Genomic DNA, 12,944 nt, shown 5'->3' with positions numbered 1-12,944 from the left:
CTGAGGAGGTGACGGCTTCGTACTCGGGACTTGGAGTGCGTGGCTCGATGGAGACGTCGCTGCCTGCCGAGACACGCTGAGCTCGTTGTCCTCTGTACAGGTGGCGCCGTACAGTACATGGCAGGGCGTGTCGGAGGGCCCTCCGCTCTCCAGACCTGGCTCGTCTACCGTGCCGCTTGGATGCGCGGCATGGTGACGTTGCTCTCTGAGGAGCGGCCGGTGCAGGCATGCAGTGGTTCTTGTCCTACCCTCCGCCATATTCAGTCAGCCTTGCCGCTCACGCACCATCTCTGTGTGTGTCCCAGTCTCCGCGGGGCTGTTCAGATGGATACTCTGCAGGCAGCCCACACGGCTTCCCTTGGGTGCGCACAAACCCCCATTCACCTACGCACGCACGCGCACACACGCACACACACACGCACACACGCTCACACCCACACACGTGTATATATATAGACCCTCCAAGAAATGCTCCGGGCCGCTGCAGCATGCCCTGGAGGAGCAGCCGCCTACGCCAGTCCAGGCGATGAGGACGGACAGTGGGCGCTCCACGGAATCACCTTGGTCTCGAGGCGCGGCGGTGGATGGCAGTCTATCAAGTACCGAGCACCAAGTACGAAGCACAGCCTGGCGATAGCGTGCAGTGTGTGTGCGACGGGCGATTCACCGCGTCATTGAAGAAAGCCGGCTGGACTGCGGGGGCTGGAAGCAGACTCAAACTGAAAACGAAGTCGCCCACAAAGCAAGTGCATTGCTCGGTAGATGTGGACGGAGTGTGCGGGTATGCACGGGGCATGCCAACCAAGTCTTACGGACCAAGGAGGATGATTGGCTGCATCCAAGTAGATGGGCAGAAGCCTCGTCTCCAGCATCAGGCCAGTACTTTACGCCGTACAGTACGTACGTCCAAGTCGTGCTTTACCCTGTTCAGACAAACATGGACGACGAACGTGGCGACGAAGACGACGATTGCCTGCTGGCACGCAGAGCTCCGTGTCCTTCTTGCTGGACAGCCCCCCCCCCTTTGTGACTTTGCTTCAAGGAGAAGTGCAGTTTATCAGATGAACCACATCAACCACGGTGGTGGCACAGAGGCAGCGGGCTCCAAGCAAAACAACAAAAGCGACTTCTGCGGCCGGAAGCAGGTCTAGAACCCGATGATGCAAGCTGCGGCATGATGCATCATCATACGACGGGAGGGCTCGTTTGGTCGAGGGCTGCAGGGAGGCGCCGTGATTGGCCAGACGCCGGCGCCGGCATCGCTCGCCTCTGGTTGGTGGGAGTTTTTCCAGCCAGTCCGGCCACCGAGCGGGAGTTCCGGCGTTCGTTTGCTATGGCTTTTGGTTTGACTTTGCCCCGAGATTAAAGCCTGTCCACTGCTCGCCTCGCATTGGGATCCCAGACTGTGCTCACAGCGCGGGTGGACGAGGCAGCGAGAGGGGACAGGGGGCGCGGGCTCGAAAGGGGGGCAGAGGGGGGAGGGAAAGGGGGAGGGGGGCCCGTTTCCACACGCCTCCTTTTTGTTTCTGGACGTGTATGACTCGTCTCCTGCTCACCTGCAAGCCACGGGGCAGCAAGAGAGGAGCGATCGAGAAAGGAGCGATCGAGAAGCGGCGCGCAAAGAAGCGGCGCACCACGCAAGGCAGCACGCCGCAAGCCCCCGAAACAGCCAGGCAGCCAGCCATGGACGCCCGCGCCACCATCCGCCAATCCGCCCCCGTCGACGTCTCCAGGCCCTATGCCGCCAGCGCGCTGCGCGGCAAGACCATCGTCATCACGGGCGGCGCGCGCGGGCTCGGCGCCGCCATGGCCACCGCCTGGGCCGCGCACGGCGCCCACGTCGTCGTCGGTGACGTCGACGACGCCGCCGGCGAGGCCCTCGTCGCGGGGCTGCGCGCCGCCCGTCGCGACGACGCCGCCGTTGCCGCGTGCGTCTACCGGCGCTGCGACGTGACCGATTGGGCGCAGCAGGTGGCGCTGTTCGAGGCGGCCGTCGCCACGAGCCCGCGCGGCGCCGTCGACGTCGTCGTCGCCAACGCGGGCGTCCTGCTCGTCGACGAGGGCATCCGCTTCGAGGAGCCCGTCGCCGCCGACGCGGGCCCCGGGCCCGGCACCCTCCCCCGCCCCAGCACCGCCGTGCTCGACGTCAACGTCGTCGGCGTCGCCTACACGGCCCACCTGGCCCTGCACCACCTGGCGCGCAACCCGCGCCCGGACCGGTGCCTCCTGCTCGTCGGCTCCTTCGCCTCCATCGTGCCGCTGCCCGGCCAGGCGCAGTACACAATGTCCAAGCACGCCGTTGCCGGCCTCTTCCGCTCCCTGCGCGGCACCGCCGCCCTGCGCTACGGCATCCGCGTCAACATGGTCGCCCCGTACTATGTCGGCGGCACCCGCATGTTGCAGCCCCTCATCGAGGCGGCCTACCTGGCCGGCAGCGCGGGGCCGGCCTCGGTCCCGGACGTCGTCGACGCCGCCACCCGCCTCATCGCCGATGTCTCCGTCGCCGGCCGCGCCCTCGTTGTCGGGCCCCGCCTCAAGTCCGCACCGCCCGGCGAGATCCCCGTCGCCGACGCAGAGGGCCACGGCCAGGGCAGGGCGGCGTGGGAGTGCTACGCTCACGACTACGACGAGGTCGAGACCTTTACCTGGCGCTACGTGCGCCTGCTCAACGTCATAGCTACGGCCCGGGGTTCTTGGGCGTGGATACGCGACCTGTGGAGCATATTCCGCCGGAGTTGACGGCACGGCCAGTCGGGCATGGAGCCGAGCCGGACCGAATCCCCTTCAATCGAGGAGATATTTGTTTCGTCGTGGCAACGCGCCGTCAGGCCATCCCGGTGACGCGCTGGATCATGACATCTGATATCGAGTCCAGGGTTCAGGAGCTCACCTGACTGGGAAGCAAGAGATGAGACAATGGCCCGGCCGTTTTTGGCTCGCCATGTAGCAGAGGCAGGAAATCGCGCCAAGCAGCAGCAGACAAGTCAACGGCAAAAGAACGGTGTGGGGTGGGGTGAGAGCGAAACATTCCATTCAAGAGGCGCTGCCAAACCCATGCCATCCGTCTTTGAACGCCGCGTACGCCATCGTGTTCCCATTTCGGCAGGTCTGCGGTCTTGCGTTCCTCCGTATTTTTCGCCTTTCTGGGTCTGGGGCGAGTCCCGTCCTAAAATCTTTCTTCCCCCCCCTGGCTTTACGTCTTGTTGGGTTGGCATGCCCTGTCCGGCTTGCCGTGGGAGATGGCGTCCTGTTCCGGTTGCTCCCAGGACGGCGGCACCGCCCGCCTGGCAGCTCGGCAGGACACCGACTCTTAAGGGGGTCAGATGACCAAGGCAGAGAGGTGAGTCGGAGGTGAGTCCAAGGGAGGGAAACCATGCGACTGTCAAACATGCCCCTGCAGGGCGATGCGACCCGCTCGTAGCCCGATCTCGTCCCGTTCATATAAGACGGGCCGGCCCCTGGGCCCCTGTCAAGGGTCTGCAGTGCCACAGCCTTCGCATCGCAGGGTCAAGGTCGGAGCGGTCTCTTGTCACCTGCCTGGAGCCGGGTGCTGCTGTTAGAGGATGGTGCAACGTGGGTGGTTGTGGTCTCTGATGCGTATGCGACGGTTGCGCTTGTGGGAGCCGCGCATGGGATCCATCTTGAGGCCGCCGTCGGATGTTGACGACAGGTGGTGGTCGTCGTTGCGAAGCATCTGGCGACACAGGTCGACAAAGACTTCGTCGACATTTGCTGTCGAGGGGTCAGCGAAAGCTCCTGGTGGGCGGGGACATGACTCACTGCGCGTCCTGGCGCTCGACTCGTAGTAGGGGGCGCCCCAGCGCTGGGAGATGGAGAAGCCCTTGGCCCGGGGGACGGCGCGAGACTCTTCCAGGTCAGCCTTGTTGCCGACAATGACCATGGGAACGTTTTCGTCGTCCTTTATGCGGATGATTTCCTCGCGTAGAGTGGCCAGCTCGTTGAGGGACGAGGGTGAGGTGATGCTGAAGACGAGGAGAAAGCCTTGACCCGTCTTCATGTAGAGATCCCGCATGGCAACTATAAGGGTTAAGGGTCAATGAAGGGGCTCGAGGTCAAGTGGCGAGGACGAGGCAGCGGCTTACCGAACTGCTCCGTGCCTGCAGTGTCGAGGCTGTGTTTTGGGGGTTAGTTGGAGGGAAGGGCTGGGGCTGCTGGGGGACTCACATCTCAAGCACGACCTGGCGACCCTGCAGGACGAATGGGTTAGAGGAGGGCTCCCGGCAGTGGTCGGGGAGGAAGCAGACTGACGTCGACCTGGATGTGGGTGCGATACGAGTCCTCAATGGTAGGATCATAGCTCTCGATCCACTCATTGTGAACAAACTGGGCTGTAGAGGCGCCGTGTGAGTCTTGCGCGGGCGTCGGCGGGGGACGCGACTGACCGGTGAGACAGCTCTTGCCGACGCCGCCTGGGGAAGCCAATCGTCAGGAGGGCCGGGGAGAAGAGACAGGGCTTGGACGACGAACCTGCGCCGAGGACGACGACGTGCAGCTCGCGGCTGTGGAGGATGAATCGAGTCAACAATGGACGAGGCGGTCAAGATGGAAAGCAACGAAGAGTAGCGATAAGATAAGGAGGAAGCTGCTCGCACCTGCTTGACATGTGGTGGTATCGCCTCGTCATGGTGGCTGGTGCCACAGCAAGGGGCCGTGTAAGCAGAGTCGCCGCAGGTACCGGCGGCGGGCGGCGGGAGCGTGGCGGTACGCGAGGGTACCCGGTACCTGGGGCTGTACCTCGGCACCGTCGCCTGACAGATTTTTGCCGCGTCTAACAAGGATGATTGGGCGACGATACTAAAAGGGGGCAGACAGCAGCGACGACGCGGGCCGAGAGCGCGCTCTGTGTCGGCGGTTAATGCGAGCGCGAAGGGGCAATGGACGGGGGATTGGCGGATAACAGAGAGGGAGAGAGAGGTTCGGAGAGGGGATCGGGGTGCCAAAAAAAACCAAGGGCGAGGAGTGTTGGGGGACTTTGGGTTTCGGGAGGGCGGGCGGTGAAGCCACGACGCACAGTGCTGTTGGATGATGGTTCGTCAATGGATAATGGATCATGGATGGATCATGGATGGATGGATGGATTGTGAAGACGCAGAAGAGCGGGCTTGGGCCTTGTTTTCCTGCCCCTGGGGCCTTTTTGGGGCCCTTTCTGGGGGCTTTTTAGGGCCTTTTTGGGGCCCTTGATCCAAGGCGTCGTGGTGGGTGGGCTGATGACAACTGAGCTGTACCTTTTGCGTGCCCGCCAAATTGCAAAATGAGGGCGACGATCCCCGTTTCTTCCCCGTCTCGTCCTTGTTTCTTCCTTTTTTCGTCCGCCGTGCTTGCTTCTGTTCCCGTCTACATGGATTGCCCTGTTTCGCCCCGGGCCTCACGCTCCTGCGCGGCTGCGGCTTGTGGCCGAGCAGTGGCAGGCGTATGCTCGTCGGCGTCGTTGCTGTTGGTCATGTGCCCGCGTCTGGACACGCGCAATGGGTGTATGTCGAATCCGGCATGCAAAAACCGCTCTGGATGGCGAACCGCGTACTCCGTAAACCCCCACAGAATTACCTCGTCAACGGCCGAGGTCAAGGCTTTTCCCGGGGAGGGGGGGCGTGAGATGCGAAACCGAGGAAAAGCAAGTCCGGGTGGTGAAAAGAAAGCAGACGAGACGAAGAAGAAGAAGAAGAAAGAAAGAAAGAAAGAAAGCAGAGACATCGAGAGACCGAGGACCCGTCGTCGGGCCCCGAAACACACACACGACTGCTGGATGCGCATGCGCGTGCGTTGTCGCCGGTCCGGCAGCGAGTAGGTAGGCATGCCGCCCTGCTCAGGCCACATCTCCGCCAAGCCGTACGGGGTAATTCCTGTACATACATGTGGACGGTATGGTATACACATGGGTAAGGCACCATCGTTCCTCATCGACGCGTTGGGAGTCAAAAGGCCGAGGAGAGTGGAGGAGAGGGAGGAGAGCCAAGAGGTATTCGTACACGCATACATACACAACACGCCTACATACACAACACGCATACATACACAATGGAGGTAGGTAATTTACCGTGGGAGCCCAAAGCACCAGACTTTGAAATGAAACCTGTGAGCTCAACGACAGCGCGACGAGGGGCGGGGGGGGGAGTCAGAAACAAGGGGCTCGGCCAGTCCAGGGTGTTCTTTGAGTCGCAATGCGGAGGAGGAGCATGGATGGATGTACTGCATGCACTGTCGCAACTGGGGCTTTGCCAGCCAACACCAATGCACCAGAGGCAATTTATGGAGCCGCGTTGGTTGGTGGTTGGTTCGATGATGGATGTCGAGTGAGAAGAGAACCACGACAAGACGTGTCTGCAAGTGGAGCTCGATGGGAGGAGGAGGAGGAGGAGGAGGAGGGTGGTGGGTGTCTGCTGATTCCCCTCCGTCGACGGCTAGTCATGTATGCAAGGTATGTGCATGTAGCATAGAATGACAGCCATGTTGTGTAGGTGCAAAGTATACCTACTGTACTGTCGTCATATAATAATACAGCTAGCAGGTCGGAGGTTCAGCACAGTGAGTGGGTGGGCTCAGGCTGTCAATCAGGTACCGGAGACGCGGCCATTGGACGGGCCCAGGCCCCGGCATCCACCGCCGTGGCCCCTCACTAGTACCTGGAGGAGGCGGGGCCCCGGTGGGGGAGTCCAGCAGCCGCGGCGCCCCAGAGACACACGCGTTCCCTATCCGAGTTCCCTATCCGGAGCGCTGGCCACGCACTCCAAATCCGCCACCACTACTATTATCACGGGGTATAAGCCCGTCTTTATGCCCCCAAACATGCGCAACGATGTGCCAACTGGTGGGCAGCCTAACTTACGTGACGGCCGTCAATCCGGTCGGCAAGCCATGCCAACGCGCCTCTTGGCATGCGGTGCCTCCGCGCAGCCGTGCTCTGTCAACCAACCACCTAAACCAACCGAACCAACACTCTTCTTCATCTCCCGCTACTACGCCCATTCGCAGCCGCCACAGCCCGCTGAAGAACGAGGTCATCATGCTGCCTCGCCGGTCAGCGGCAGCTTTTCACCCTTGTGCCGAGACACAATCGTGAAAGAATAGATGCACCGCCCGTGCCGCCATCGCCCCCGTATATGCGCTCCCATCGTCGTACGGGACCTGGAGTGAATACGAGCCCTTCAGGCACCTACCGGCCTGTCGTCTCGGGCCGTCCAAGCCATCGTCGATACATGGTCCTTCAGTCCATCTCCGGGCCTGACAGCGAGACCGGCTCTTTCCTCCTCTACGCAGCATGCCACGCCACGAAGCCGCCTTTCGTCCCCCCTTCTCTACACACGCAACAACGTCGTCACCACCAGAAGCAGCGAATCACGACTCCAAGAGCGGACGGCATCGTCATCGCTCGCCCTTCGTAACAGGGGATCATGGGGGGGTCTCGGCCGCCCCAAACAAGCAAGCCCGCCGTTTGCCGCAATCAAGCAACCCGAGGGGCCGTCCCTCACTCCCCGTTTGATGCCGTGCCCCGGCCCAAAGGCCTGCGTGCACCCTTGTGTCTTGGGCCTGCTCCGGCATCAAAGGGAGAGCCGCCCGCGTCTGATGAAAAGTGTGCGCCCAAGTGCTGCTCATCAACGAGAACCGGAGCCTGCCAAACACTCTCCGTCGGAGGACCAGAGGCCTCGTCAGCTCCGTTATTCCTTCGACCGCACAGTCTGACAACAACGAGGCACGGCTCCCTCTACCCTAGCTAGGCCGTCATGCGTGCATACTGCTCATCAACCCGTCGCCGCGGCGAATGCAACACCGGTGAGAGAAGGATGGGGTCCATTCGCTTCTGGAGGGTGAGCCCGCTGACCTCCTCGACAGCGCTGACGACGGCCGGCTGAGATCCCCCCTCGTCATCAGCCGTCTCCCCCCCCTCCCTCCCTCTCCCTTTTGGCTCCTCCGGCATCGCCCAGCACCCCGACATCCGGCACAAATGCCACGGACATGATGGCGCCCCGGCCCGGACCCCCGAGGGCCCCGAGCCTCCACGAACCGTGCCCGTCGAAACAGCGGACCACACGAGCCGTCGCATTTATGTAGCCAGGTTACGCAGGGGTCGTCCACGCATCCGGCCGCATCGTGGTCCTTCAAGATAGCAAGAGAGCAGACCCGAGAGCTGATATCGCTGTTCTTACGAGTAGTCCATGAAACGGGGCCAACTCTCCCGGATACGCCTGGCCCCAAGACAGCTTCATCTCCCTCAGCACATGCAGCTCCTGACTGGTTCCTCATGCTTCGGCCTGCGCCTAATTTCCACACCAATGCTGAATGCCGGTCATCGCGTCTATCCCCTGTTTCTTGACTCTTACACGTCGTCAACCGGACTCTCCCGAGCTCCCCGTCAACTCATTAGGTACAAAGTAAATGCATAGTATCTTGTGGCCCAGGAAAGCCTGTATCGCTTGCTCCCTGTTCAAACATGCTCTTCCCGTCTCCCGCCTCGTCTCTTCGTGAATAAAAACACGGGGAAAATAGTATGTGATGCGTGCTTCATGCGGGAGTCTAGTAGGGCGGCTTGATCAGATTGCCCAGGCTTCCGTCTCCTGCTCTGCTGTCGATGCCTCGCAAAAGATCCTGCAGATCCATCCCTCTGCTGCTGCCGGAGCGCGATCGCGGTGGCCGTGTCGCCACGCTCTCTCCGCCGCGGCTGCCAGTGTTTAGCCTCGGGGGCATAACGGCGTGATCTTGCGTCGCAATGACCCCTTGCGGAATGCCGCCTCGAATCGATAGTGCGCTCAGTTTCGGCAAAGGGGGCACCGGAGGCACATCATCCTCGCCCTGTTCCTCGCCCGCCTCGCCATTGAAAGGTGGGTTCGACGTAAGGGGCCCCTTGAACGACCCTGATGCTGATCGGGACCGGCCGAGGGCCTCGCCCATCATGAACAGCTGCTCTCCCCGTGACGTCGGGCTCAAGCTTCGCTCCGAAGGGCTGTCCTCGTAGCTGACCATGCTCTCGTCGCTGTCATCCCCGGCGCTCGGGATCCCTGCCATGTGCGGCGTCGCGTTGCCCGACAATATCATCTTCAACTGCTCCACCGAGGCGATGCCGCCCCTGCTCGACTCCGAGGCCGACGGCGAGACGCCACTCCGGGCGCTAGTCTTGCGTGGTTTCAACAAGGAGCTCAGTCGCTCGCCGTGCGCCTGAGACGAGTGAGGCCTCAGATGGTGGACGCTGCCGTACGGAGACGGGATGTGGTGACTTCCTCCGTTCACTCCTGCGGAGTGGATCGTGAGTCGGTTTTGGTTGGTCCCCGTAGTGCCCGTCCTAGACCCGTCGAGAGACTCCGTCCTGCTTTCGGCAAGCGCCGCTATGGCGCCGTCCCTCGACCATTCGGACAGCATGCTGTCCCGAAAGACGACGGGCAGTTCCGGCGAGTGTTCTCCGGAGGGCATCGAATTTGCGCTCGAGGACAAGATTGGGTTGGAAACGGCTCGCCCTTGGGACGCCCCAGGACTTCCAGGTGGCGACAGACTGCTCTCCTGATAGCTCTCGGCAATGCCCTGGACAAGCGACGCCCGGTCGTCGAACGGCAGCAGCGCCTCCTTTTCGAGAGTGCCGAGATCCCAGGCAGGCTGAGGTCCAGGCTGGCCCGGGGTTCCGACTTGACCAATCGACGGCGGTGGGAAAAGCACGCCTTCGGCCCAGAATCCCTTGCTCCTCCGCCTAGCAATCTCATTTTGAATCGCGCGTCCGCCGACCGACGACTCAAAGCCAAACCTCTCGATCAGAGCCCAGAAATACCCGTGACACAAGGCGGCGATGCGCACTTTGTGGATGGGCTGCTCCAGGACCTGTACGTCCTCCTGCAACCGGTAAACCATGGGAATGCCATAGCGGGCGGCGTTGACGCCAAGCTTGATGACGAGTCTCGCGAGGAGGTTATGCAGGAGCGCAATGTCGCTGTCAAAATCGAGGAACTGGAGAGCGCTGTCGTACGCCGCCAGGTGCAGCAGCGGCAAGACTTGGCATCGCCGCTCCCTTGGCTGACGTTCGCGGGCCGAGGCGGCCGACACAACTCGCCGACCATACGACGGCTCGCGCTCGGCGCCCTTGACCGACTGGCGGTGAGGGACGGCGAGCTCGTCCTGTGCCCGTGAGTCGGCAGGCGTGGTCTCGCGGTCCAGCCATGTCACCAGCGCATCGACGTAGGCCTTTCTGACGAGCCCGTCCGGTTCCCGCAGAAGCCACTGTGTTCCTTCCCACACGGTGATGGGAACACGATTACGGGACAGGTCCATGTTTCCGCCACCATTCGTCTTCGGATTGGCGACAATCAGAATGGCCTTGATGACCCTCAGGGCAGATATCCTAAGAATCTTGGAAGAGACATGGGCGCCCGAGGGCGACTGCGATCCCGGTAAATCAAGCGCCGACGCCGATGCGTGCCCCCCGTTTTCGTTCCCGTCTGCCTCGTCACCGCGGGGAAGCGAACTGGAGCTGGAGGACCGGCCGGGCTTAAGGCGATCAATGAGTGCCAGAACCATGTCCGCGATTTGGTCAGCGTAGTAGACGTGCGTTGCCAGGTCACCTATGCATCTTTCGAGGCGGTCGACGAGGGCCTTGCGCTGGGAGCGTAGGCCTTGTTCTCTTTCGGCGTCGGTCCTCTCGTCGCTCTGGCTGCTACCGTCCTGGCCGGTGCCGAGGCGCAGTTGAAACAGCTTCTTGATCTGTCTCGCCAGGCCCAGTACCACGTCCATGACGCTCAGGCCAATGAGGTTGATATCGGAGCGGAGCAAAGACTGGATCATGCCCGTCAATGCCAGATGATGCGCCAGACTATCGTCGCTGAGGGGCGTCTTCCACATGGTGTCGAGGGCGGCCAGCAGAATGACGTAGCGATCCTGGACGGGCGCCCAACGTGCGATGATGCCAAAGACTTTGATTGCCCAGCCGGCCCCAGGGTCTGACGCGTCGTCTGTAACCGTAGCCCGGCCCTGCGAAGGTCTCTGGGAGATGAAGCTGAGCAAGGCGACGGTGGCCGCATGGATCTGGGCGCGGTTGGGGACGACAAAGACGCTCTTCAGGCACTGCATGGCCAGAACGCCCAGGCCCTCCTCGGCTATCTTGTCAACATCGAGGGCGGTACCGGAAATGGCCAGCGGGTTCGTGTCGGCGGCGGTATCGGCGGTCTTGACGGTGGCGACGCTCGTGCGGCGATGGTGCAGCTTCTCGGCGTCGACCCTGTCCTCGGCCTCGACACGGTCCAGAAGCATGTCCAAGAAATCATCGTTGGCGGGGCAGAGGTTGTCCAAGATGGTGGGGATGATGACGTCGATCTGGCGGCCGGTGACGGAGGACAGGGCGTCGGACGAGGACACGTATTTGATGGCATCGAGGCCGGCGGTTCTCCAGCGCATCTGGACGGGACGGCTGACGGGGGCCTTGCCGGGGACGTGCTGAGAGGAGGCGAGGCGGGCGTACGAGGTCACGATGGAGCGGTACTGCTGGAGATGGTCGTGGTCGGCAAAGAGGGACGAGGCCTCGTGGTGGTCGCAAAAGGCCTGGAAGGTGGGCAGGGACGACTCGACCATGGTGATGTCATTGGAGCGGAGGACGAGGTCGAGGACCTTGAGGATGCAGGGGGCGATGAGGGCGAGGTCCTTGGGGGACTTGTCGACGAGAGCCGCGAGGATGCCGAGCGTCACCTGGACATTTCTAGCCAGCAGTCAGTCAGGGTTTGGCCACGCCAGCCAGGGGCCAAGGTACCCGATGCGCATGCGCCAGACATCGCTGGCCGTCTTCTTCTCGAGAAAGGCGCCAATCTTTTGGATCTTGGAGCGGCGGCTGGTGGCGTAGAAGAGCAGGTAGCTGAGCTCGCTGCTGTTTGGCTTGACGTCGACGGCGCCCTTTGTGGTTCGCGGGTAGCACTTGAGCACCAGGACTTGATGTTTGGGGCGGCACTTTTGCTGCAGCGCGTTCATGGTGCCGCCGAGTCACGGAAGACGAGTGGTCGGGCGAGCGCAGCCGAGTGTTTGGAGCGTTGCGCGGGTGGTGGGGGAGGGAGAGGGAGAGAGGGCGAGGGCGAGGGCGAGGGCGCGGAGCGGGCGAGAAGAGGAAGATGAATGAGCGAGTTGATGACGGGTTGGGATGGATCGTCACTGAGGCAGGTAAGAAAAAAAATTGGTGAGCCATCGCGGTCGCAGCACAACAACAAAAAAAAGTGCAAGTACCCGGCCGGTAAAGATTACCTTGCTGATTAGTGTGCCGGGTACAAAGTACGCGTGCCTGACGATGACGGGTCGTCTTTCTTTACTTTTGTCAGGCACCGGACAAACACATGCGGCAGTAGCCTCTCGGGACTGCGACCACGATGACGGCCTGTGGGGTAGTGGATACTTGGCCGGTACATGCCCCTACAGGCGCCCACCTCGCTGTATCCTTTGGGATAGATTGCTCTTTTGCCCCTTTCCATCTTGCCCTGTTTGTCCGTCGCGCTCTGTCTCTCGCCACTGCGCACCGCCATCGTCACCGACAAGGCTTAGGGTTTTTTGAGGGTACCGACAAGGCAAGCGGGCCAGCCACGAGACGCGCCATCAAAGCCTCTGCCCCAAGCCGGCCTTCCTCCTCCGAGGAATGCTCAAGGGGCGCATGCGACACGGGGAGGCTGGAGAGGCTCTACCAGACTCGGCTCGAATTGACGAATGAGGCCCTTCTTGGCGCGCGTTTCCCGCACGTAACTTATGTCTGTACATGCGATCTCACACCAAGCAGAGTTCCCTATCGGCAGCCATCATGGTCAGTTGGACCGCGACCCCGCAAATCCTCCAGCCAATCCTCCAGCAAATCCTCCCGCAAATCCTCCCGCGACGTGTCCAGGCCGAGGCAGCCGCCTCTGCACGTGGCATCTTTCCCTTGTTGACTGTCTGCATTACAGGCCCGACTTGATATATGACAATATCTACTTGAAGCCACTGGT

At 61.9% G+C, this 12,944-nt stretch overlaps 3 protein-coding genes across 3 annotated transcripts; 1 reads left to right on the top strand and 2 right to left on the bottom strand.

Moving 5' to 3' along the window:
- Window positions 1–1,683: 1,683 nt before the first annotated feature.
- On the top strand, window positions 1,684–2,739 carry HRG_04690 (short chain dehydrogenase domain-containing protein; the record flags this gene model as incomplete). The annotated part of the gene is made up of 1 exon (XM_044863161.1): window positions 1,684–2,739. The coding sequence occupies one exon, from the start codon at window positions 1,684–1,686 to the stop codon at window positions 2,737–2,739; it is 1,056 nt and encodes a 351-aa protein (XP_044721775.1).
- An 817-nt stretch (window positions 2,740–3,556) lies between these two features.
- On the bottom strand, window positions 3,557–4,645 carry HRG_04689 (ras family domain-containing protein; the record flags this gene model as incomplete). The annotated part of the gene is made up of 8 exons (XM_044863160.1): window positions 3,557–3,732; window positions 3,781–4,038; window positions 4,104–4,132; window positions 4,186–4,208; window positions 4,270–4,349; window positions 4,404–4,430; window positions 4,489–4,520; window positions 4,614–4,645. The coding sequence occupies 8 exons, from the start codon at window positions 4,643–4,645 to the stop codon at window positions 3,557–3,559; spliced, it is 657 nt and encodes a 218-aa protein (XP_044721774.1).
- Window positions 4,646–8,529: 3,884 nt separating this feature from the next.
- On the bottom strand, window positions 8,530–11,949 carry HRG_04688 (protein EFR3; the record flags this gene model as incomplete). Its single annotated transcript, XM_044863159.1, has 4 exons — window positions 8,530–9,242; window positions 9,288–10,656; window positions 10,717–11,683; window positions 11,735–11,949. 4 exons carry the CDS (start codon window positions 11,947–11,949, stop codon window positions 8,530–8,532), a joined length of 3,264 nt encoding a protein of 1,087 aa, XP_044721773.1.
- Window positions 11,950–12,944: the final 995 nt, after the last annotated feature.

This window comes from Hirsutella rhossiliensis (assembly GCF_020360975.1).
Source record: "Hirsutella rhossiliensis strain HR02 chromosome Unknown scaffold00004, whole genome shotgun sequence".
In the NCBI taxonomy this organism is placed as follows: Eukaryota; Fungi; Ascomycota; class Sordariomycetes; order Hypocreales; family Ophiocordycipitaceae; genus Hirsutella; species Hirsutella rhossiliensis.
This window is presented reverse-complemented; position numbering and strand designations above follow the sequence as displayed.